We start from the raw sequence: 25,691 nt of genomic DNA, 5'->3' as shown, positions 1-25,691 counted from the left end.
GTCCAACCCCCTGCAATGCAGGAATCTCAGCTAAAGCATCCATGACAGATGTCCATCTAACCTCTGCTTAAAAACCCCCAAGAAAGGAGAGTCCACTACCTCCTGAGGGAGACAGTTCCACTGTCAAACTGCTCTTACTGTCTGAAAGTTCTTCCATATGTTTAGTCAGAATCTCCTTCTTGTCCTCATGGGAAATGTTCAGCATAGCTAACTGTGGTAAGCTTTGAACTATTAGTTGTATTATAAGACATATTATATTCTAAATATTATATTCCAAAATTCCTCTATTCTATCCCAAGTCCACTACATATGGTACATAGTACCCCCTCCAACAGAGAGGAGAGGAGGCTGAATTGATCCGGTTACATCCCAGAGATGTAAGGTGCCATTTTAGGCAACAGGTTAATGACACTTTCTTGATTTTTAAATGAGGAATCAATTTTTCTCAATCGAGTTAATGGATGTCTCCAGCAATTCTGACCAGCAATACTAAACTTCTAAAACTTAAAAGAAGAAAATGGCATGTGACCATTTTACTTCAAGAATAGCTGGAAATAGGTGCTGCATTCGTTTGTGTATTTCAGATGCCCCACAGAAACAGGAAATACCTGATGAGGAAAGGAAACTCTTCAGCACCAGCAGAGGAGCACCAGCAGCAAAGCAAACTACAAGAGGCCAGCCATGGATAACTGAATGAGAGCAGCGCCTCAGCTGCATTCACTGACAGGCATTGAAGGGAAGGAAGAGGTCACAAAGCTCAGCAGGGGGCAGATGGTGTGGCTGAGGGAATAGGAAATTTAGAAAAGTTTGCCAGAATCTAAAGGGTGAGGGAGCTAAGCAGTGAGATTTGGGAACCCCAGGTTTGGGGCAGGTGGAAGGGCACACATGCATATAAATACGTTTTTTGTTCGAGATACCAAAACACTAATGAGTGCCTCTACTCTAGGAAGCCACATTTGAAAATGTTGTTTGATAACTGGTTAAAAATCCCCACCAAAAAAACTAAACTCTGCCTGTCTTTGAAAGCACTGTCTGCAATAACATCTAAAAAAAAAAAAAAGTGGGGCAGGGGGTGTTGGGTGGGTTTTTCTTCTTCCAATTCACCCTGCTGCAACTACCAAAGCAAACTGAGATGACCTTTAAACAATCGTTTGCTTTTGCTCCACTGGATCCAAACAAAAGCTTTCTATTTCATATGCAAGTCTATGCAGCTGTAGATATTTCTATGGGGAAAGGTTAAGACATTTAGTGACCTTTGCAATGGATGACCTAATTGAAGAATCACCACAGCCTCTTCCTTTCTTTCTCTTTTTTCTTCTTCTTCTTCTTCTTTTTTTTTTTTTTTTTTTTTTTTTTTTGGTTATTCCAGAGAAGGAACCAAAAGGCAGCCCAACTCGCAAAATGCTAGCTTTGTGGAAATTACTGGGATGCACTGAGCAGCTCTGGACTATTTAACTAACAAAATCTAGTCATTAATTAAAGTAATTGCACAATGTAAGCCTTGGGTGTGTTCATTGCAAAGCTGATCAACTTAAGGTAAGCACAATCTTGGTCAATCCATTTTTCTTTTTAGGGGATATTTGCCTTGGAAGAAACCAACAAGGTAATTTACAGGCACCCACCCTACCATTCTGCCTTCTGGGAATTGCATCTCTGTGGGCGATGGCTTAGGAATCTCAGTGGCCTCCCACACAGAAACTACCCAGCTTCTTTGGGGTGTGGGATGAGAAAGGGCACCATATTTCAAAAGGACTGTAGGTCTGTGGTAAAAGTGTAATACACACATGCACACTTACCCATTGGAAGCATAAGCTGTTCAGTTGCATGGATTTGTCACCAAGTTCACAATTCAGTTCTGTGTTCCTGATAATAATGTGGTAGATCTTCAGCTGGGCTCAGTGTCAGGGACTGGAATTGTTGGGTAGCTACCAAGGGTCTCCAGAAGAGCCAACAGCTGACCCCAAATGGTGGTCACATCTGTTTAGACCTGGAGTTGCTCTCAGTGCCACTGTTTGTCTTCTCCAAGCAATGGCAGCTGCCATTTTAATTTCCCCACAATGCAATTTAAGCCCAGACGGAGCATCATATTGGAGCAATGCTTCATTGAAACTCTGAGACATTGTGGCAAGATTAGCTGATGGGTACCTCTACCTGAAACCCAATGCTAGTCAGAATGGACAATATCAGGTGAGATGGACCCATAGTCTGACCCAGGGGTAGGCAACCTAAGGCCCGGGGGCCAGATGCGGCCCAACCACCTTCTCAGTCAGGCCCGCGGACAGTCCGGGGAATCAGCGTGTTTTTACATTAGAATGTGTCCTTTTATTTAAAATGCATCTCTGGATTATTTGTGGGGCATAGGAATTTGTTCATTCCCCCCCCCCCAAAAAAAAATATTCCGGCCCACCACATGGTCTGTGGGACGGTGGACCGGCCCACGGCTGAAAAAGGTTGCTGACCCCTCTGACCTGATACAGCAGCTTCCTAAGGCCCTCCCTCCCATCACACAGCTATCCTACCTTGGGTATATTTATTGCATTATAGAAAACCATTCCAAGAGTTAAATCAACCAACTGTGGTCCCCATTTTGGATCAAAGTTCTGCTCTTTTACTGTATAAAATGTGAATTGTGAAGTCTTCCATATATCCAGTATTTGTTGGCAGAAAGGACAGAAGTAGTGTAGTTATGTTGTTGTGGTTGTTGTTTAGTCGTTTAGTCGTGTCCGACTCTTTGTGACCCCATGGACCAGAGCACGCCAGGCACCTCTGTCCTCCACTACCTCCCGCAGTTTGGTCAAACTCATGCTGGTAACCTCGAAAACACTATCCAACCATCTCGTCCTCTGTCGTCCCCTTCTCCTTGTGCCCTCCATCTTTCCCAGCATCAGTGTCTTCTCCAGGGAGTCTTCTCTTCTCATGAGGTGGCCAAAGTACTGGAGCCTCAGCTTCACGATCTGTCCTTCCAGTGAGCACTCAGGGCTGATTTCCTTAAGAATGGATGCGTTTGATCTTCTTGCAGTCCATGGGACTCTCAAGAGTCTTCTCCAGCACCATAATTCAAAAGCATTAGTTCTTCAGCGATCAGCCTTCTTTATGGTCCAGCTCTCACTTCCATACATCACTACTGGGAAAACCATGGCTTTAACTATACGGACCTTTGTTGGCAAGGTGTAGTTATAGGTAAAAACTATTGCATGGGGAAGGACAGTAGTTCAGTGGTAGAGCAACTGCTTTCCAGGCAAAAGGTATCCCTGTTATCTCTAGATAGCGCTAGAGAGGTCAAGGCCTGGTGGGGAGGAGAAACTGGAAAAATTGGAGGGAAATGTAAAGGACCCCTGGCAGTTAAGTCCAGTTATGAATGACTCTGGGGTTGTGGCACTCATCTCGCTTTACTGGCCGAGGGAGCCAACATTTGTCCGCAGACAGTTTTTCCGGGTCATGTGGCCAGCATGACTAAGCCGCTTCTGGCGAAAGCAGAGCAGCGCGCAGAAACACCATTTACCTTCCCGCTGGAGTGGTACCTGCCTATTTATCTACTTGTACTTTGATGTACTTTCGAACTGCTAGGTTGGCAGTAGCTGGGACAGAGCAACTGGAGCTCACCCTGTTGTGGGGATTCGAACCATCGACCTTCCGATCGGCAAACCCTAGGCTCAGTGGTTTAGACCACAGTGCCACCCGCATCCCTAAAAACAGGAGGGTTTTTTCCCATTTCCCCCTGCCCTTCACAACTCTCGGTAGGACTGGGAAAGAATTCTGTCTGACACTCTAGACAGCCATTGCTAAGTCAGTGTAGCCAATACTGAGCTGCATGGATCAACAGTCTGACTTGGTATAACACAGCTTCTTGTGTTGACATATCATTCTTAGATTTGTTGCTGTTTTCTTCAGTTTCTCGGGAAAATAAATATGTAAATGCTAGACTGGATTGAATGTAAATTCAATTTAAAAATGGCTCACTTCTCATGCCTATACAGCATTAACAAATAATACATGCCAAACAAAGAGACATTCTAAATCACACTTTTGTAAAATACAAAGTCTTCCCCCAGTTTAGCAGGCGGTGTGACAGTAGCTCCCTTCCTCCATTTTGTCCCAAGAGCTGATCCCCCCCAGAGCCCAAATTCATGGTCTTTTCAATAATTTGAGATTAACTCACTCTTTCTTTGTACCAAGTTTTCTGCAATTGCTGTGAGCAGAGTGTTTCATTACTTTTTGCCTCCTGCCATTTGGAAAAGGAATGTATGTGTGTGGCAGGGAGATTCTATTTTTGCATGCAGGAGAACGAGGTTTCCGGATGCTCGTCCGCCTCTCTTGTCAGCATTTAGGCAGGCAGCAGAGTGAAGTCTTGTCTTCCTGCTGTGTTAATAAGCACTGTCCCCTCCCAGACATAGCTATGGGTTTGTAGAGGCTCAGAGTCCCTGCTGCGTTAATAAGCAGTATCCCATTCTGCACAAAATACACTGAGTGCATTTTTGAATGTACATTCTGTAATTTTCTGTCGTCACCAGAGACTCACACGAATGTTGCATGCCTGCCTTAAGATGAGGGCAATATGTGCTGCTAGAAAACACAATGGGCTGCCTTTAAAAAAAAATAATGGAGTGTGTTAGGCCAAATGTGATTAAAAGTAGCTAAGCCGAAATTAAAAATGAGGAATGTGGCCAAAAAGAGACACAGGGCCTGTAAGGGAAAGGCTCATTGGTTTTACAAGGCCCCATGCAATTTAAAATCAATGTAATAGATGTCAGATGCAGCTTTCAGATGCCAGAGCTGTCTGAAGGCAGTGAAACCCACCTTAAGTGAAGAGGCGCCCATTTTGGATACTTTTTGCAAGTCACTTTTATGACATGAAATCTGCAATCCTAAGCATTATTAGTGGCAAGTAATTTCACCAAAATTAAGAGAACACACTCAAGACCGGGATGCAAGTACTGTAAGTCAGTGTAGCACAGCAGCCTGGGTGTTAAGGGAGCCACATAGCATAAATTATAGTCCTTGGCTACATTATAGTTACTATGGCTCTGTTCAACTTACATGACCTGGTTGTTCCAAGGATCAAGTAAGATAAGCTTTGAGTTCAGTGGAGGAAATTATGGGAAGCAACTGAAAAGTGTTATTGCAGGCATAGGCAAACTCGGCCCTCCAGATGTTTTGGGACTACAACTCCCATCATCCCTGACCACTAGCCCTGTTAGCTAGGGATGATGGGGCTTGTAGTCCCAAAACATCTGGAGCGCTGAGTTTACCTATGCCTGGGTTATTGGCTCTAGGTTGCTCATTCACCCATATCAGTGTAAGCTGTCACTTAATGCAGTCATAGCTGGGGAACTGCCTCCTTCATTATGCCCTATCACAAACTGCTTCTCCCACAGCTTTCCCCACAGCAGTTCTTTACTGCTGAATCGGAACAAACGGCAATCAGGTTTTCTGTGGCTTATCATTTGCTCCAATCCAGCGCTAAAGAGTGGGTTTCCCCAGAGGAAGCAGTGGAGCAAACAGAAGACCACTGGGACCCATGCTTTCTAGGTAAGGGACAAGCGGATGTGGGAACGAGTCATTTAAAGCCATTTTATAATCGCTTGTGGAACTTCAGTTGAATTATGTGTGATTTATTTCTGAGTAAACATCCATAGGATTGGACTGTAAACTCTCTGGAAATACTTTTGTGCAAACCCGGAGAATGGTATTAAAAATGTGTGGTCTATCTTACGTGAAGCCCAAGCTAGAAGCTTTTCCAGAAGCTCAGCCCATCCTGTTTGAATTGAAATTGTAGGGCAAGTGGGGGTTTATTTTAAATCACTGCATTTTACTTCTGTAGTTCCAGTTATTTAAGAAAAAATGTTACTGGCAAATCATTCTTTATAATATAGGGAAGAACCTAAACAAAGTACATTTTTGATGAAATTCTTCTATTTGGATTTTATATATGAACAAGCACAAAAAATGGCTTCTAGGAATCAAAGACTTGATAATGCTTGGCCTATCAAAGTAGACTGTGATGAATTTAATAAATTGGAGGTCCATGTATATTTTTGTCTTCTCCCAGGCAACCTATCTGCAAGCTAAAAGCAATATTCCTTAAATCACGACACATCTGATCACAGCAGATGGTGAACAGTCTTTTGCCTAATTAGCATTTGGATTCACATCCAGCTTTTTAAAAAGGAAAAAACAAACTATCATTCCTTCTTTGCCTGTTCAGAGGATATTAGGATGTTCCCTGACTACAAAAGGGATAGATAAGGTTGCTCCTAAAATAATCAGCTTGGCTCTTGTTAGTAGCACTGCTTGCCTCCAAATGAGGAACTGAAAGTCTCTTAAGTTATTTTTTTTTTAGAATTCTAATTCTTATTTTACTCTGCTGGTGGTGGTTTAGAATTTCATTTTGCTAAGCTGCTTTGAACTGTTCACTGCAAAAGATGGGATATATATCCCTTAAATAAAGATGAAAATATTGGATCTTTTAGTATGCCAAATTGCTCATAGCATTCAAGTTCCAACAATTACTCACATCATCTCCCAGTATAGCTAGAAGACAAAAGCTCTGACTCAACGCCATAGCACCTTTTGTAAGGAAGTGTTGCAATCCTATTTAAAATAGTCATTAAATGAATGTCCCAAAGCCGATTCTTTAAAAGGACGGGGAAATCAACACCATTCACATTTTATTGACTTTTTATTTAATAAAAAAGACAGTATCAGATTAAAAATACAAACACTTTGGGTGATTATCCAGCTTTTTCCCCTGCCTTGTAGAGATAAAACCAAACAATGAGCAAAAGAAAAACAACAAATTATTATTTTTAAAGGTAACATTTTGGCCAGAGCTGTAAAATAATGCTGCACCAATTAAATTACACCAAAATATATTATTATACCTTTGAAATGGCTTTCAGACCAATAAATTAAAAGAGACAAATTCAAATAAAAAGTCAACTTTGAAATACAAAAAAAGTCCCAAATTAAATAAGGAAAAAAAATACACAACGCTAATAATAATAACAATGTGCAGTCAAGTGTTCTGCTTCTTCTAGGAATGGTAACATGCCAGTAAGTCCCTACAGAACATTTTCCAGTTTGGCAGCAATCAGTCAATCATTCACATTTGTACACAAGACAGCAGGCCTGGGCAACAGCCTCGGGCAGACATGAGGAACCCGGGGCCCTCTGAATGTTGGTGGACTCCAACTCCCATCAGCCCCAGACAGCATGGCCAATGGAAAGGGATGGTGTGAGTTGTAATACAACAACATATGGAGGGCCACAGTTCTCCCTGTGGGCTAAGTAGAGCTCAGATGCACGGGTGATTCTTAGTTCCTCTCCGGGGCAGTTGAGTTCCCTTTTCTTCACTACATACATCAATTAAACATTTAATTCAGCCAGATGGGCAGGCATTGTAAGTCAGTATTGTTCCACTGAAATCAAACTCCATTAGGTCAACTGAGACCAGTCACAGCTGCCAAGGGAGCAAGGCTTACGCGCCCGGATTAAAACATGATCTTCATGCTAATACAAAGTTTTATCCAAATTACTGCAAAAAAGGCACAGCAAATCTTTTAGACTTCTGCATCCTTCCAAGGCTGCAATTCTATGCTTAATTACTTGACTTGTTTACTTCTTAGTAAACATGATTTAGGAGTGGGCTGCACATCACACATGGCATGAATATTAGAGTTGCAATTCCAAAGAAGGTATATTCCTTTGCTTCATACTGTGACATATATCAAACAGTAAACAGAGAATCCTAACTCAGCCACAGGGGATGGGTGGGTCAGGGGAAGAGATTCCATTCTCATGCCTAGAAGTCTGGGTATATGGATTTTATAAGGAATCGATGTCATTTTGACCAAGACTGGTTAATTAATTTGGTTCATTGCCTTGTAGAGATACAGCTGTTCTGAAGAATTAGGAAACCTTTTCAGGAAACTGGAACTAAATAATTCACCCATCTGAATGTGAAGTGAAAGTGTTCTTACACAACATATAGGCAGTTCAGGCATACTTATGAGAAATATAAAACATTTCCCACCAGCTCAGGTATTTTCTTGTCTTTTACTCTGGAATCTCTTCAGTTTGGCACTAGTTCCCTGAAACATTTGGAGCCCCAAGGTAGAGTATGATAGTTTCTGCTTTCAGCTAAAGTCTTGAAGTTGGCACTGGTTAAGCGCAGGAAAAGAATCTTGGACTATTTCCTGTAGTTATGTGTGCATGTTGACTTTGTTTTAAAGCTGCAAACAATTTGGTGTTGTAAGCTAATACAGTAATGCAACTCTATTTGAACTAAGAGCTGCTTACTGGAATAACCGTGACCAGAAGTTATTCTGAATTGCCCAGGCCTGTCAAACACATAGTGCCTATTTAAAAAGAGGCTTACATTCACGTAATCCAGTAGACCCAAGTGGTACCTTTATGGGAGTTGAAGCCTTTAACTCAAGGGTGGCTAATCTGTGTCCCTCCATGATAACCCCCATCACCCTTGATTACTGACCATGCTGGCTGGGGCGGAGGGGAACTAGAGTCCAACAAAACCTGGAGAGCCACAGGTTAGCTACCTCTGCTTTAGCTGCAATATTTAAATTAAACCCATTGAAAATAAACCTTTTGTCTTCTCTGATTTGACCCCACTGTCTATGAAACATCAACCCAAATACATACCCATTCTTAAACTGAATCCCTCAAGTCTACTTTCCTATTACTTTCTTCCTACTCATAAACCATTCCCCCATTGTATTACATACTGACAAGGGCTCTGGAATTCTGTAAAACTCTTTGAAGTTTATAACTACAAGACTCAATTCATCCAACTAAAATTCTACCAGTTTATGGTATCATAAGTTTTGTTGATCTTTGTAGTTCACCTAAGTCTGCATAGATGCACACATGTCCCCCGCCCTTAGAATTCCTTATTCCTTTAGTAATGGGAGACTGTATTGTCTCATTTCCAGACTGCTGCTGAAAAATCTTCAATGAATTAAAGCTTGCCTGCATACTGCTTTATTCATTCTAGTTTCTCAGTAGCCATACATACATACACACAGGTATGTAGAGAGGCTACTGGCAAGTAGCTACTTCTCAGTGTGCTTGTCTGGTCTTTCCTTGGCATTTTATGTAGCCTTGCAGTGATTATGCAATTTCCAGAGCCCCTGATGGAATTTATTTCATATTATTCTTTTGCTTGGAAGAAGAAATCTTCCTCACTCCCAACACTTCATCCTTTTACTACATTGCTATCTCTTCCTAGACTAACTTTTCTATGAATTCAAATAACTTCCACTCAAATTACTAATCACATTTCAGCAGGCGACACTATCAAATGATAACTGGCAGTGTCAATCATTGGTTGGGCAACTATGCCTGCAGCTGGCAGCCCTCTTCTGCATGTGAATATTCCTTAGGGCATATAGATATTGACAAATCTACCAGCAAATGATTTCTTATACTTAACAGTTGACTTTCTTTTTTTAAAAAAAAAATGTTTTGTTTTACTTTTAGCATTATAGCTTTTCCAGTGGTTAGTTACCTTCTCTAATATAAATATATGTACCCTTTTTTCCAGTTTACATTTTGTCTAGCTTCAACTTACAGCCACTGCAATATGATCCTTTTCTGTCTGCCAGATTCCAGAGTTTCTGCTTCATACTTTATTGTAACTTCTTTGGATACTAGGTAGTATTTTGACTGAATGAGCTATAAGGTTGCATAATGAGCATGAGATGAATTTTCCCCCAACATAACTTAAGTATTTCTGCTCAGTCTGTCTGCTCAACATCACTTCAATAACGCTACCACTGTCAACAAATTGATACTGGGCCAACTCCATCATAAAGGTACCCAAAACCCTTTCCTTCCAGCCCTGCTATCTTCCCTCTGCTAGTTAAGTTTGTTACAGATCTCCAGAGCTTTCTTGTAGACCTGAGTGACATCATCCATGTCTGTAAGCAGAGAAAAACTGCTATCGCCTGTCCGATTCCGATAGCGCTTCAGATACTGTGGCCGTGAGCGATTTTGAAGTCCTTGGAAATCTTGGATCTGGAGGAAATTTTCAGCAGACACACAGCTCCTTATCCTAAGCCTGTTCTCCTGCAAATCCACCAAGTCAAAAGAGTCACTGGACAGGATGCTGTCATCACTAATCACGCTGGAAGGGCGGCTATAACTTCGAGATAATCCATCTCCAGGCAGGATTCCTTCCTCCATGGCTTCCAGCATCGGTGTGTCAGGGCTGATCAAAGCAGAATCCGTGCTACTGGTGGAATACTTGCTATTATGTTTTAAAATACCTTTGCGCCTGTAGGAATGACTGTGAGACTCTATCCTTAATGTTTCAATAATGCCTGGGGACGTATCGCTATTTCCTGCCTCCTCATTACGGTCCAAGAGTTCTGAAGATTCGCTCCGTTCTGGAGATGAGTAGTAGCCAGATTCTCTTTGCTGCGTCTTCTTAAGGATTCCTTTTTTTGGCATTAAGGAAGACTGCTTAGTGCTGTATTTACCCGTTACCTCCCCCTCCACAACGTTCTTACTGGACATCCCTGTCCTGCATAACTCCTGCTCCATTTTAAAAGTGGAGGGTAATACTGGATTGACTACTCCTTCTATATATCCTGCACTATGAGAGCGATGTTCACTGTTGCTCCTTTTCTTTAAGATGCCTTTTGGCCTCTTGGAGTTCGGCTTGCACGCATTTTCAACTCCTCCTTCCTGGATAGACTGTGCAATGTCATTTTCCTTCTTTGATTTTTTCAGGGATCTCTGTCTCTCTAGTGTGACTTCAGATCCTTTTGGTTTGGAAAGGCACTTCATTTTGGTGTCAGTCTCTGGCTGCAAGCCGCTAGAACGATGATGCCAATCTATGAACCGAGACAGCAGGGGGGACTCAGAGTCTTGCAGGGCATCACAGTCACAAACACTGCTCTTGTAGCCCCAGTTAACCCACCAGTGGTTGGCTATGTCTTCAATAGTTGCTCTGCGCTCAGGATTCACCATCAGCATCCACCTGATCAGGCCTCGAGCATCTACAGGAAAAGAAAACCAATTTCAACCATTCTACCACGACTTTTTTTTAACTTTAATTCTAAATTGGAAGCATGACATAGAAACAAGTGCAACAAAGCACTGCAACAGGTTAGTGTTATAGCTCTTTTGACAGCTATCTGCCTTCAGATATTCCCTAGCTGATACAAGTTGCCACTGTGCTTTAGTAATCTGAGTAGCTTTCCATATTAGGGTTAGTCTTGTGAAATACACGGGCTATTGAATCACTATGGCCTAGTTCTCAATGAGATGATAAACCTGTGTCTGGGCCGCACCACTTCAGCCTGCTGGCGGGAGCTCACATGAATGAATCCAGAAAGCCAAACAAACAGACAAGCAACACACAGAGAGAAAACTAGATGTCACAGAGAACAGTAAGCTATAATCCTTCTCCTTCACGTTTAGTTTTCTATAGGGGGGATTGTTTTGTATGGAGAAACCCCCACCTGAAATCTGAAGTGGTATAATCCAAAGACAGATTTATCAACTCGGCGACAACTAAGTTAATGTGCATGGCAGATTCTCAGCACACCCATGTTCACCTTCCTACACATGGGACAGGAGGTTTTTTGTGTAATAGAAATGTTTAATATTATCCAAATGTTCTGGACAGGCAGAGCCGTCCTTAACTTCCTATTGCCATCTTCAGGCATATTGAAAACTTTATCCTGTGTGAGCTGTGGTCTGCCCATTCCTTCAAGCTACTACCAATGCAGAAACCATGCAAATAGATGTGTTGTGCACCACTATGCCCATAATAAAGGTGTAAATGGTAAAGTATGTCATGCAAACTGTCTAACCTTCATTTGTATAGGGTTTACACAAAACCAGATTTCCCTCCACATGGGGGGGACTTGTCTCATGCTGCAATATTTGTGTGCTTCCAAACTCCCAAAACACACAAAATATTAAAGTGCTCAAACTGTCTTTTGCTAGAGGATATTAATATTATAGGAATTTTATTTCATGAGATATTTTATAATGCGGCCTCAACATTCTTCCTACAACCTTGCTTGAAGATTCAAGCCCAGAGTTCTCCTCAAATTATTCTAAAGTTCAAATTATTCTAAAAGTTTATTGTAACAGAATTTAATTGTAACATCATAAATAATAAGTAACAAATAACAGAAAATGAACACCACATACAAAGAGTTCTCGTCCCTTCTCTATCTACCTCCCCTTTATCTTTTATACTTTCCCCCTCTTCTAGAATGGGGTACCCCTTTCTGATTGCCTCTCCAAACTGCTATTGATAACCTTTTGCCCAGTATTTTGCTATTCCTGTCAGGCCTATAACCAGGCTTGCCCCCCTCCACACCACTACATTTTCTATGCCCCCACCTAAATTTCCTACAAACAAAAAATGAAACCAACAGGAAAGCCTTTGTCCCTCCCCTCCCTTCCTTTCTTAAAGGTCCTTTTGTCATGTTTTTTCTCTCTGACAGGCAAAGCAAGCCCCAAGGCACAAAAAACAAGCTGGTGGGTGAGGGGCTACACCAATCAGAACCATGCGTTCTTTGAGTGGCTGTTCACTCTTTCAAGTCTGAATACTTCATCAGTATGTATGGAGAGGGGAGAGAAGGAGAGAGAGTGAGAGAGTCAATTTTATTTCATTTTTTCATCACAAGGCAAAGGACAGGACCCACAGGCTTCCCTTGAGCAAGGCATCTTGAGAACCTATTTTTCCCCATTTGGGATGGAGACTTGCAAGGAGAGGAAGAGAAAATTCTGGAGGCTTCTGTTGAAATGCTTGAGAAATCCTTTGCAGCTGGAATGACTAGCAATCCAATACAATCCTACTTAAAAGAAGACCCACTGAAATTAATTGGTTCTGAACTAATAGCCATGTCTATTAAGTCCAATGGGTCTGTTTTGAGTAGGACTAGCACTGAATACCACCCACTTATGCAGGAATACATGGATAATGATAATGAAATGGGTGGGGAGGGAATGGAGAATTATGGAAGCTTTTGTTGAAATACAGTGAGTTCTTGGAGAGAGGGGGGATATTTATTAAGCTCTTTTCTCTTGTTGGCCTCTCTAACTTCAACTTATTCAGAGGCAGACTGCCTCTAAACTAGAAGGTTCCATAGAGCAATCAATTCTCAGATGTATTTCCTTTTCCAGGTTCAAAGGCCATCTTTCCTCTGAATATGAAGGAGAGAAATAACAGAAAATAATTATTGTCCTCAAACCCTACTTTGCTTGCACCCAATTACCACTGTGGGAAGCAGGAAGGTGGACCTGATGGACCTTTGACATGATCCAGAATAGTTGATCTTATAATCAAAAGGATCCCTGCTCTCCTTTAAATAAAATATTTTTCTGTCTGGATTCTTGAGTCCAGTTTATTCTTATTGTTGCTCGCTTATGAACACAACTCATTGCTACAAGAACCTCAGCAAACTCCACCATTCTCAAGCTTGAAGATTTTTATTCTACAACCGGCAGAAAAATGAAGCAATTTACTCTTCACTTCAGCCCAACTCTCAATGCAACCCATGATAAACACTGCAGATTATCAAGTCAAAGGCTACCACTGTGATCAAATGGTCAGTCTAAAATTATTAAATTTGCCGCCGTGTCATCAGCCATCTCCTGTATACTACAGAGCTGGATGACCTGTGGTCCTCCAGATGTTTGACTAAAACTCCCATAAATCCCTGACTAGCTGGGGCTGTTGGGAGTGGGAAGTTCAACATCTGGAGGAGCACAGGTTCCCCTTCTCTGGGATTCTAGAAGCCATGCAATTATTGTTATTGATGGTAGACATGGGACCAAATTCTTGGGATAATGATTTGCTCCTCCAGGGCTATTCATCGTTTCCTTGGTATTTTTTTTATGTATACTGCTGTGCAAAGTTACCAGGACTGATATGAATCACTACTGTGTATCATTTTACAGCTTGTCCCACCAATTCCATTTGCAAAAACGAAAAAACTGTCTGCTGTCTTGGATGTAGCTGAAGAAAGGGGGCAAAGTTTCCTGAAAGCAATAAAATCTACTAACACAGAATCCTCTACGTTTCCCACAACAGTCTTTTTTTTTTAAAAAAAGCTGAAATTAGGAAGAATTTGAGAACCACCTGCCCTTTGTCATTTATCTTACTATTATCCTAAGACTTCCATAAACCAAGGAATAGAAAATAGGTAAAACAAATCATTATTATATCATTTTAATTCACTGTGCCAGATCTTTTTGATACCTGAGGGCTGTGTTGGCTCACGATATTCTCCGCTGCTGATCTGCCTGATTAGATTTTTGTGATCAAAGCCATCAAAGGGCATGGTTCCATAAACGAGGGTGTAAAGCAGTACACCGAGAGCCCAGCTGTCAACCTAAAGCAAAGAGACAAGAAACATAACAGACAGAAAAGTGGTCACCTGAAGTCTATGACATTCGAAGAAGCATTGAACATCCAGCAATGCTTAATATCCTACAGATATGACAGGATAGCTGCAAGATAATCTGGCGGTTTGTACACAAAACTAATGAAAGCAATATTTTAACAGTTCCTCACGCTAAAGATGAAGAATCTATTTGATTTATCAAGGCCAAGGCTGTGATCATTTAATCAAATTCCAAGCAGTCAAATGCCCCAGACAGGTACCACATTGCAACATTTTGTTGCAGGGTCTCATGTGTGATAATATTTTCATTTCACTTCCTTTCTTCCTCATTCTGCTTACCTCTGGGCCTCGGTAGGGTCTTCCATTGACAATTTCTGGAGATGCGTACAGTGGGCTTCCACAGAAAGTCTGAAGAAATTTGTCTTTCTGATAAAGATTTGAAAGTCCAAAGTCTGCAATCTGTGAAGACAAATGCAACCAAGTCCTGTAGTGGAACTTACCAAAATGTAAGATAGGGAGTGTGATTTATTGATCACACCAACCCGGGCATTGAGTACCAATCTGAGCCCCTGGCTAATTAATCGCTTTTCACTTTGATAAAAAGCTTTCTCCTCGCTGTTCAATGTGTTTGCTCTGCCCTATATTCCACTTATTCTAAATTCAGTTTTAACTAAGAGATTTTCTAAAATAAATTCCAAGTTTCCCACAGTTTTCTGTTCACCTGCATCTTTTCCCAACTCTACATTACCAATCTGCACATACATTGGAAAAAAAAACAATGTTGATGTGACCGTGCATCCAATTGCATCAATAGTAGTCTATTTTTTTTAATTTTTTATTTTTACTGATGTGCACATGTGGTCCTGTGCACTGGTAAAACACAAAAGAATCTTGGCACGCCCATATGATCAGTCACATCAAGTTTGCTTTTCTGTGCTATTTATGAATGACTAAAATGAACACGAGTGTTGGTAAAACCCCCACCCCCAAAAAGCCTGATGCAAACTTTGATGCCGCTTTAAATACAGTATCTCAACAATACATATGTGAACTTTGGTAATAGTGGAAAAGAGATATGCAGCAAACTATGGATTCATGATGTGCTGTACAAAATTCAGAAATAAAAAACCGGAATGATGATGGCTATCTAATGCATCAGTTCTACTTCAAAAACACAACCAAGTATATGGAACTCCGTGTCTGGGGAGAAAAATCAGGAAAGCAAAAACATAATTTCAGAAGCATCCTTAGTAAAAGAATATGAGAATTCACATGAGTTTATTTGCAAGATGTAAACTTTTAGGCCTTAATCATTTAGAAGGGATTTATCTTTCCTTGTAGTCTTGGTCTTTTTTCCTTCTCTAGGTCATTAGAGGTTGGTACAGCTCAAGAATGGTTCCTGAATGAGGTGGACAGTTTTATTTTGTTTTATCTTGGGTAAGATTAGCACATGGTTTTTGTTCCAAACCCAGGAGTCAGGATCCAAGTGATCCCTACATTTCAATGAGGAAGTAATTCTCTATCTTGTCAATTAGCCAATGACCCCAAGGAATGTTGCCCTTCTTCTGCAGCATGTGAAGGGACTGACTCATTTGCTTGAGTGGCTTGCATTTTTTATGAAATGATTCCCTGAACCTAGAAGAAATTTCTGGAGAATCATTACCTGCTGTTGGCATGCTATTATCAGGATATTACCTAATCTGGAGAGGGTGACTACATGGGTCAAGGTACTACTTTAGAGCAGAGAATTGCACTTGGTGGCCAGTGAGACCCTTTTCATTGCTGTGGTTTATGACTCTTCATTGCCCTGTGCTCCATTATATGCAGTGTACATTACTGCCATTTTGAATTACATCACCTTTAAATACTATCTACTTTATGTAATCCAGTTATACATCTATGTACCAGTTTGTTGGCTGTCACATCTATATTTGTGGTGTATCTGTGATGTATCATCTCAAGTTCATTTGCAACAGGACTTTAAAAACAAACCTGGTATCTCAACCCATATTGTAGTAATCCTTTAGAGGAAAACTATGGGAAAACTGTGTTCTGTAAAACCTTCACTGGCCTAGAATCTCATTAGAAGCAGCTGGTGTACAATTGCAGTCTGCAAATGCATTCTTGGGGCTCAGGTTGCGGTTAATTGTCTTAAATAAATTCCACTTTCTTATCAAATCACTCTGATTGGCTGGCAGAAATTCAGTCTTGAGCTAAAGAACAGTGGTTTGGTCAATCTAAATTTAAGCATTAGAGATTGTGGAGTAGACAGTGGAACTGACTTTACTTGGAGGGCATGCCACAGCTCATGCTAATTCTGATACTGCATGATACACTCTGCTTAGGACAATCTGTCCCCTAGCATAGTCTACAAAATGCATGAATATCTACATGCATATATAAATATATACCATTTAGAAAAAAAGCCAGCTCCTAACAGGTATCCATGTTTTCAATTCAGTCATTCAGGAAACAGTGTTTCTATCACGGCCAACTCCCATAATCACAGACTGATGTTTATCAGCTTTTCCCATTAGAGCTGTCATTTTCCCTCCCCCCCAATATGGGGAAAAAATCATAGTAGCCAAGATTCCTTCATGTTCCTGGCACTTAAATGGAGCCAAAGTATTAATTCAAAAAAGGTTTCCAAACAGGGAGGGGTTGCTGCAAAGCCAGACTTTGAATTCCCTTACCTTCGAGGAAATGACTGTTTCCACTACTTACAAAAAAACATGATGAAATTTACTCATTCAGTATGAATCCTGCACTCCCTTCAAGTATTTGGGCTCAGATTAAACTGACATTGCTCCTTTACTTCAGTTTGCCCCAGCTAAGAAACTGGATCTTTTTCTATTGACTCACAGACTAGCAAACATAGTTGAATTATTGACAAGCTTGTACAATGTTAATGAAACCCAAGATTTGTCTATGGAGTGCATGGTTCTAAACAAATAAAACAATACTTATAAACACACAGTCAGAGCCCTGTTGATTTCCTTACCAGGTTGATACATTTATCTTGCTTCCCCGTTTCATTTTCCAACCTCCCATTGTTTTAATTAAATCTGCATTTTTGTCTTCTGTGGTTATTTAGGAGAGAGAGGCGGTAGCTTGGTCAGTTGTTTAATTTAGGAAAAGGTTATCCTCTATTGCCTTTGCATCCTTGGGCTTGCTAGCTTCCTAAGTGCCCATTGTATGTTCTAGTAAATAACACTTTCAAGGTGCTGTGAGAACTTGTGGGAAACTGTTTAGAGCAAAAAAAAAAAAAAAAAAGGCAGTTTGCTGTGGTAAATTCTTACTGACTTCAAGTTAATAAGAAGTGTGGAAGTGCATCATAACATAGGCAGCAGTCATTTTCCACTATTGAAATTGAGATTAGGAAGAGATTCATACCACAGGATTTTGCAAAGTTTAGGTATTTGTATTCTGGTTCGTGGTAATGTGGGGACTTCCCTTGCCTGTAAGCTGGCACTTCCTACAATTATAGAAGAACAATGACATACCCTGATGTCATTGTGCAGTGTAGGAGTGTGTCTGCTAGTGAAAGCTGCAGCAAAGGGCTAGAAAACTTCATTTCCAGAGAAGGTGATAAGAGTCATAAGGTGATAAGAGTTCCACCACTTCACAAAAGATAAACTGAAAACTAAATCCTTTGCACGGACCCACTTGCAAGTTTGATATTAAATATTTTCATTTGATAGTAAACATTTTCATTTGACACTAAATATTTTCATTTACATATCTGCTTCAACTGACAGGTTCATCCTATCCTAAACATTTCTAATATGCTTTGAAAATCACTGGATAAACTGTATCATTTAAAACAAGTGATCAGGGTTAAATCTTTTACAAAGACAAAAGCAGCTCTATTAACTTGCAAAACGGCGCATTTCTAGTCTCCTAGAAATGTACACTTGCAAATGTTTTCGGAAATGAGGTCTTCCAGATTTACTCAACTGCACATCAATAATTTACAATCCCAGATGTGTTTCCTTGCCAACAAATATTGTTTAGTGAAACAGCAGGGAGGGGAAAGTCCCTGTGATTAATACAGAAACCACAAAAGCAAGATCTAAGCCTACAGTATCAAGGCTGATAGTGGAAGCTTGTTTGATATCAAACGCAGCAGACATGCCTCAGCGGTATGAGAAGATGGAAAGAAGAAGAAAATGAAGCGTCATTTGAGAAAATCCAAATTCTGTCACTGTAATGGGCTTGGTATGACTTTTCAGAAGCAGTTAGTTCAAGTTCAGTGGTATGAACTTTCTTCTTCACCATCAGTTCTTTTATATATGTTTCACTGGCATTGCCGTGAGCCACTGATCTCAGATGACAAACGAGCACATGCTTAGGACTTTGCTGTTAACTATAAATGCCCCAATTACGTTCTATGTCAGAAACAAAGAATACACCAGGTGTTCATAAACACGCATCAAGGCTAAAGCGTGTATTGACATGTAAAGAGCAGAACTTTCAATTGTTGTTCTATATTTATATCTCATCTTCTCTTCCGCAAAAGTCAAGGTGGTTTATGTGGGGTTTCCTGGTGGTCCCCCTATCTAGGCACCAACCAAACCCAGATCTGCTTTGTGTCACTAAGGTCACTGCTTTTCAAACCATGCCATGGGAAATTTGGTACCGATATAAGAAATGCTTGTATCATATGATTAAGCACCATTTGAGTTTTAAATAGCTGAAGGTGAAACTTGGGAACAGCACTAATTTCCCAGAACAGCATCACACATCTTGTATTATAGCCATTTTTATTTTCCTGGCACAAAGCATGAAAAGGTCATTCCCATGCTTTCGCTAAGGATTTTTGACATAGTTATGACATCACCGAAAGCAAATCTGAAAGCTATCATTGTGCCTGGAGTTCCAAGGCCATTTCCTAATGAAGGACATGTGCTTTGCTTGAGTTTATTTTGTTACAGGGTTTGCTTATTTGTTAGATGTGATCAAAAGGATGTTCCGAGTGCTCTAGAGGATGCACTTGAACCTTGCAGACCAAGAACGCTTGTATATTCCCAGCAGCCAGCAAAAATACCACCTGTAAAGTTAATTGTATTCTATGGCGATTCTCCTGTTTCTCCTGTTCATTGCTGTTACTCATCTTGAAGTGAAAGAGACCGTTCCCTTAACTCCCATTAATACAAAAATGCAATGCTGAAGTAGTCAGGAAAAAAATAGTCTCTGCATCTCACTTTTGCAGACACTGAATGGGTTTAGAAGTAGCTCCTGTGATTTTTAAAAAAAATCTTTTCAGACAATACACAGAGAACAGAAATGACCTTTTACCTTAATATTACAGTTGTCATCAAGAAGAATATTTTCCAGTTTTAGATCCCTATGGACAACACCATTCTGAAACAAGAAAGTAAGGGAAAGGAGGTGAGGAGGGACAGAAAGGAGAATATTGGGTGGATTAAAAAAGCAAGCCACCGGGGTGGTCTTTGCATTTACACTTCAGTCATAACACTTGCAGTCTAGTAACTAGTGACAGGAGATGTATTAGTCACTTGCTGTGTGGTTAAGGGAAGAATGGCTGGAATCTATCCTCCCACAAAGGCTGTAAAGCAGCAGGGGAACTCTTTTCAGAGCTCAATTCCAATCCCAGTTCTTCCCTCCTCACTCTTCTCAGGCACTAGAAAACAATATATCTCAATACTGTAACTTAGTCCATACAGAAAGCCTAGTTCTTCCAGCTTCTGGCTTTTAGGCAGGGCGAGTTATATCCCTAATAGTGTGCTCTGGCTTTCAGATATTAATGTCTCAATGTATTCCCACATCACAGTTTTTAAAGATTTGTTAAAGCAGTCAGAAATCTGCTGTGGATTTTAAGTTGTCATGTGGGATGGCAAGAACCTCCCCACTTTAAAAACAAACTCAGTTAAGGTATTTAAAAGGGAATAAATGGAAATTTACAAAACAAGTTAATCCTTTGCTCACCTTGTGGCAGTAATGCACAGCAGAAACAATTTGCCGGAAGAAGTGTCTTGTCTCCCGTTCATTCAGCCTTCGTCTCTCACTGATATAATCATACAATTCCCCTTTGCTTGCATACTCCATGATGATCACAATTTTATCTTTGTTCTCAAACACTAGAGATAAAAAACGACAACTGCATTTTTAATTTTTTAGATTTAAGCATTGAACACACAAAACACACATAATCAGCCTTGAAAAGGGAGGGAGCTTTGCTCTTCTCTGCTGAATTCCCATCTGCTTCAGACCAGTTTCTTCCATGCTGCTACCCTGGGGTGCCTTTCACTGCCCTTTGAACCTGGGTTTGGCAATAAGGGTTGCTTTGCACTGATTTTGCTAGAAAAATAGTGCGGTATTGTAGCAGCTGGAACTTCTGCGCATGCACTCTCCCTAGAACAAAGCACACACACTTTCTTCAATCAATTATCCTTTTAGCTAGGAGAGAGGAAGCAAGAAAGCAATGTAGACCCTGTTACCAGGAAGACTGAAGAAACTGATTGTTATTTATCCAAGGCAACGATGCATTGGTTCCAGAAGGTTTAGAGGAATATAGTGAACTATCCGTATAATATTTAATGTACTTCCAGTGTTTGAACGTGGTCTGGTACAGTCAAGTACAGGGATTTCCAACTGAGAGCAGCAAATGAGTTATTTAACATAGGTCAACTACAAATTTAAACTACCCCATCCTTACTTGGTCATGCTGTTGCAATAGGGGAAAACCTAAATATTACAAGCACAGGCATGTAGTCCATACATGCAAGACATTGATTGATTGCTGATGCATTCCTAGAGCGGAAAAAGGCAAATTTTAAAATAATGGGTTTTTGTGGGTAATGCATAACACTTGAAAGGTACTTTGTGAAAGATCACATAATAACTGAGAATAATTAAAGACATTTCTTGAAAAGAACCTTTCATTTCTGAGTTTTTACATACTGTTATAATCTGGCTTTTACTGTTTTCTGCAGCTCCCGTTTTATTTATATGTGACTGATTATGACGTTTCTTTGTTGGTTTACTAGCTTAGATTTATGTTAGCCACTCCAACAGACTTTTGTCTGAAGGGGGGGGGGTATAAATTCCCCATATAAATAAGCAATCTCAGACAGTCTTACTCTGATCCATTTTGAATTGCTTTAGCTGCCATAGAATACTTTTTCTTCTCTGTTCTCAATTCACTGGGTACATGGGAAACATTGTTCCATGGCATAAAGAAAAGATTTCTTATTGATTCATACAATATACAGAGACATCTCCTTGAACCAAGGTTGCACTGGGCAGTTCTTCCATGCTAGAGTAATAATCCTAAAGTGGTAGAATTAGTGATACAACCAGTGCACAGCTTTATGACAACTGCAGGAAGGCTCAGCCAATGAACATTTAAAGAATGTGAAACAAAAAGTTCTCAACAATGAGCCTGTAGCTTCATGGGCTTTGGCATATGTCTCTTCACACTTGTAGAAGACAAAGGATTGCAGTTTTTTTCTGCCCCATTACAATGTTCAGTAAAATTCTGTGTGTGTGTGTGTGTGTGTGTGTGTGTGTGTGTGTGTGTGTATTAGGAAGCAGACAGATAAACACTGGCTGCTGACTAGAGGATTGTCTAACAGCTTGTGAAGCACTGATTCATTCCAGTGATTACATCCTCATTAACAATGAACTTTGGAAGCTATATGAGGTGGCTGTGGACGGATTAGACTGCAGCATCAAAATTGATAGGCTAAAGTAATTTTATCACCCTACTCCAATCCTTACTGACAAAAATGACTAAGGCACAGTTTTTAACAAAATTGCAAAAGCACGGAAAAAGTATATCACCTTCTAGATCTAGAATACCACATTAGCCACAATCTAGTCACTATAAAGGGGACATGGGTGGCACTGTGGGTTAAACCACAGAGCCTAGGATTTGCCAATCAGAAGGTCGGCAGTCCGAATCCCTGTGACGGGGTGAGATCCCATTGCTCAGTCCCTGCTCCTGCCAACCTAGCAGTTTGAAAGCACATCAAAGTGCAAGTAGATAAATAGGTACAGCTCCGGCGGGAAGGTAAACGGCGTTTCTGTGCGCTGCTCTGGTTCGCCAGAAGCGGCTTAGTCATGCTGGCTGTACGCCGGCTCCCTCGGCCAATAAGCGAGATGAGCGCTGCAACCCTAGAGGCGGCCACGACTGGACCTAATGGTCAGGGGTCCCTTTACCTTTACTTTAGTCACTATACAGTACAGTAGTTCAGCTGACATTAACAGAACAGACTAAATGGATTTGGACCACACGCTGAAATCTTTGTTGCCGCTGAAATTTACATTCTTTTTTTTTTACTGGAGTGAATTAATTACTCCAAGATGCAAATGCTCCAATACTATATAAGAATATACCAGGCACTGCACATATATGCAAATACTATCTACGTTGACTGACAACAACATTCCAAGATTTCTGGCAGAGCTTGCCCTGCTACTTGAAATACTTTAATTAGTGCTACCCCTGATTTAACTTATTGTGTCACACAGCTTTGGTCTCTCCTCAACCGATCTATAAGTACTTGGACAAGGGCTTTCATCATGCTAAACATTTGTTCCATAAAATCTGAGATATCACTGCAATGCTCATATAATGCCACACTGTAATTTAGAACACTATACTGAGAGATGTTCTGGTATTTCCCTAATACTTACATGCATTTGTTTAGACACAGTATTATTTATTCCAAATAATTATGAGATAAATAAATGCTATGCCGTTTTAAGACCTAATATTTAAGCTGATGATAGACTAATTGCTTCAGTGTAACTATTTGGAATGCTTATTTCCCTCTGTATTTTTACTACATTTGATTTATGACCTGCCATTCTAATGCAGGTAATTCGAAAGCTGGGACAGTTTCTAAAGTAGTTTCTGTACAGTTGCTGCCACCACCTTGCTCACAGAAACAAATTTAATGAGGAACGGCTGCTTGGCTTTCTCCCGCTTTTTCGTTTGCTAAAATGGAAATGCCAGACAAAGAAAAACTACCCTGAACCATTCCACAACTGGGAGTTAGCAACTATGATGCACTGCATGTTATTCAGAAAAGGTGCTATGAACCTGCTCACCTGAAAGAGTCTGATCACACTTTCCCCCATAGGATCCTGCATGTTCTGACTAAAATCTCTACAAGACCCCTAGAGACTACTTCTCCTCCAGGGGGTTCACTATTGGACAAGATTGCATAGGAAGGTGTGCTATTAGGTCATGTCTGGAACGTCTTCTCCCTAGAAATATGTTTTTTTCCACTGAGGCTTAAAGCAGGAACCTCCAGCTCTGTATGCAGTTTCCCTGTGGAGTGTGTATATGTGCCTTTCAATTCCATGATGCTTTCCAGTAGAAAGTTAGGTCTTTATACAACTAGAAGAAAGTGTTTTATGTTCAAACAATCAATATATTAACTTCCTCCCCTTAATTCTAAGAACAAATGTGTTTGTTTATTCTGATATTGGTATGGTTTTTTTGGTGTGTGTTTTAAAAACATGTTTGTGGCCAGGTGGTTTTGACTTGGGATTTTATTATAAGATAAAGAATGTAAAACTGGGGAAGAATTTCCATGCTCATTACCAAAGATGTGTCTGAACTGAAGTACATTTTGTAACCTCTCAATCCATTATTCTCCATCACATCTCCTTGTACTATCATAACTCCTGAATGCATTTTGTCAGCTATATTTAGAAGGCTTGAAATGATGAGTTCAGCTTCTATTCAGAGCTCCAAACTTCGGAGGAAACCTTGCTAGTACAGTACACAGACTTCTCTTCTTGTTCAGAACTTTTGAATTTCACTGCATCCAATGAGGCAGAATTTTCCTCTTAAAAACATACTTGCTCATGAAAAAGTGGAAACTCTTGTGAGGCAAGCTGAAAAGAAGAGTTTATATGTGAAAAGGTAGAAACAGTATGTGTATACTGATGGGACAAGCACGGGCTAAGAAAAACAAATAAAAAAGCTATACATTATTTTGGCTACACCCTTTACACACTGGCTAGGGTTTTTTAACAACTGTTTGTTTGTATATGTTTAAAATGGGAGTAAAACTATTCCCACGTCCCACTTTATTTCTGTTTCTGGAATCCTAAATCGAGAATAAAAGCTGTAGTTGTACGGTATTTTTCTAAACCGACATCCACCTTGAGGACTGAATGCTTTCCGTTTACATGTAACCCCAGGATAAGAATTTTAGTTTGTTGTTTTAAGAGAGGCAGCCAATCTCTTCACATTGGAACCATCTGAATTCTCCTCATGCCTTTGCTCTATATCAGAGCAATCTCCTAAATTAGTTCCAGTATGTTGACATTCCTTCCATCTGGTGTCTTTCCATAAAGTGGTATTTTTATTACCCTCCTTACAGCAGCAGACAGAAGTACCTTTGCAATGATACAAAGTGGTCTTTTATTAAAGGTCAGCCAAATCAGAGCAGCAAGTGAGTTGGTCTTTAATTTTAGGGACAGATGATAGAATAACCTTCTCATTCAATAAAATCATCTGAAAACTATTCAGTTTAAAGAATTTTTTTTTTAAAAAAAATGCATCTGAATAATGGAAAACCATTCATAAGACCTAAAATCCGTTGTATGCCATCTACTTATGTAGATCTAAGTGGAAAGCATTTCTAGGCCTTTGCTTTAAATTAAAGGTAAAGGTTAAAGGAACCCCTGACCATTAGGTCCAGTCGTGACCAACTCTGGGGTTGCGGCGCTCATCTCGCTTTATTGGCCGAGGGAGCCGGCGTACAGCTTCTGGGTCATGTGGCCAGCATGACTAAGCCGCTTCTGGCGAACCAGAGCAGCACACAGAATCGCTGTTTACCTTCCCGCCGGAGTGGTACCTATTTATCTACTTGCACTTTGACACGCTTTCAAACTGCTAGGTTGGCAGGAGCTGGGAGAGAACAATGGGAGCTCACCCCATCACGGGGATTCAAACCGCCAACCTTCTGATCGACAAGCCCTAGGCTCTGTGGTTTGGACCACAGCGCCACCCACGTCCCTTTGCTTTAAATTACACTGACATCAAAAAAAACAAAAACAAAAACTTTGATAAGTAAGTGATTAAAGTGCAGGAGTCTTAAGTTAATGACACACAGACAAATATTTTCCCTGTTAACACATACTACCCAAATGCAATAAAACATATTAAGTTTAAGCATAATTTTAGGGGGGAAATGAGAATGGTGCTATTTAGCCAACCAAATCAAGCACAACACACAAACACACCTTTTTGTACTAGCATGATCTTTGTCAGTTTACCCAATCATATAATCCAGTTTACTGGATTTAAGCTGGAAGCTA

At 40.4% G+C, this 25,691-nt stretch overlaps 1 protein-coding gene across 2 annotated transcripts in view; it reads right to left on the bottom strand.

Moving 5' to 3' along the window:
• Positions 1-6,660: 6,660 nt before the first annotated feature.
• NUAK1 (NUAK family kinase 1) overlaps positions 6,661-25,691 on the bottom strand; it is a 49,306-nt gene continuing 30,275 nt past the window's right edge. The window contains exons 3-7 of one of the 2 annotated variants that reach the window (XM_028745519.2): positions 20,337-20,488; positions 19,686-19,751; positions 14,727-14,846; positions 14,243-14,375; positions 6,661-11,018 (exon numbers count right to left, since the gene is read on the bottom strand). In XM_028745519.2, coding sequence (XP_028601352.2) covers positions 9,874-11,018; positions 14,243-14,375; positions 14,727-14,846; positions 19,686-19,751; positions 20,337-20,488 — 1,616 coding nt within the window. In that variant the 3' untranslated portion in view covers positions 6,661-9,873. The remainder of the gene's footprint in view (positions 11,019-14,242; positions 14,376-14,726; positions 14,847-19,685; positions 19,752-20,336; positions 20,489-25,691) is intronic. The other variant, XM_028745520.2, reaches the window with a different exon arrangement.

Source organism: Podarcis muralis, chromosome 10, assembly GCF_964188315.1.
Source record: "Podarcis muralis chromosome 10, rPodMur119.hap1.1, whole genome shotgun sequence".
Taxonomy (NCBI): domain Eukaryota; kingdom Metazoa; phylum Chordata; class Lepidosauria; order Squamata; family Lacertidae; genus Podarcis; species Podarcis muralis.
The sequence above is the reverse complement of the archived record's forward strand: the minus strand, read 5'-3'. Positions and strand labels throughout refer to the sequence as shown.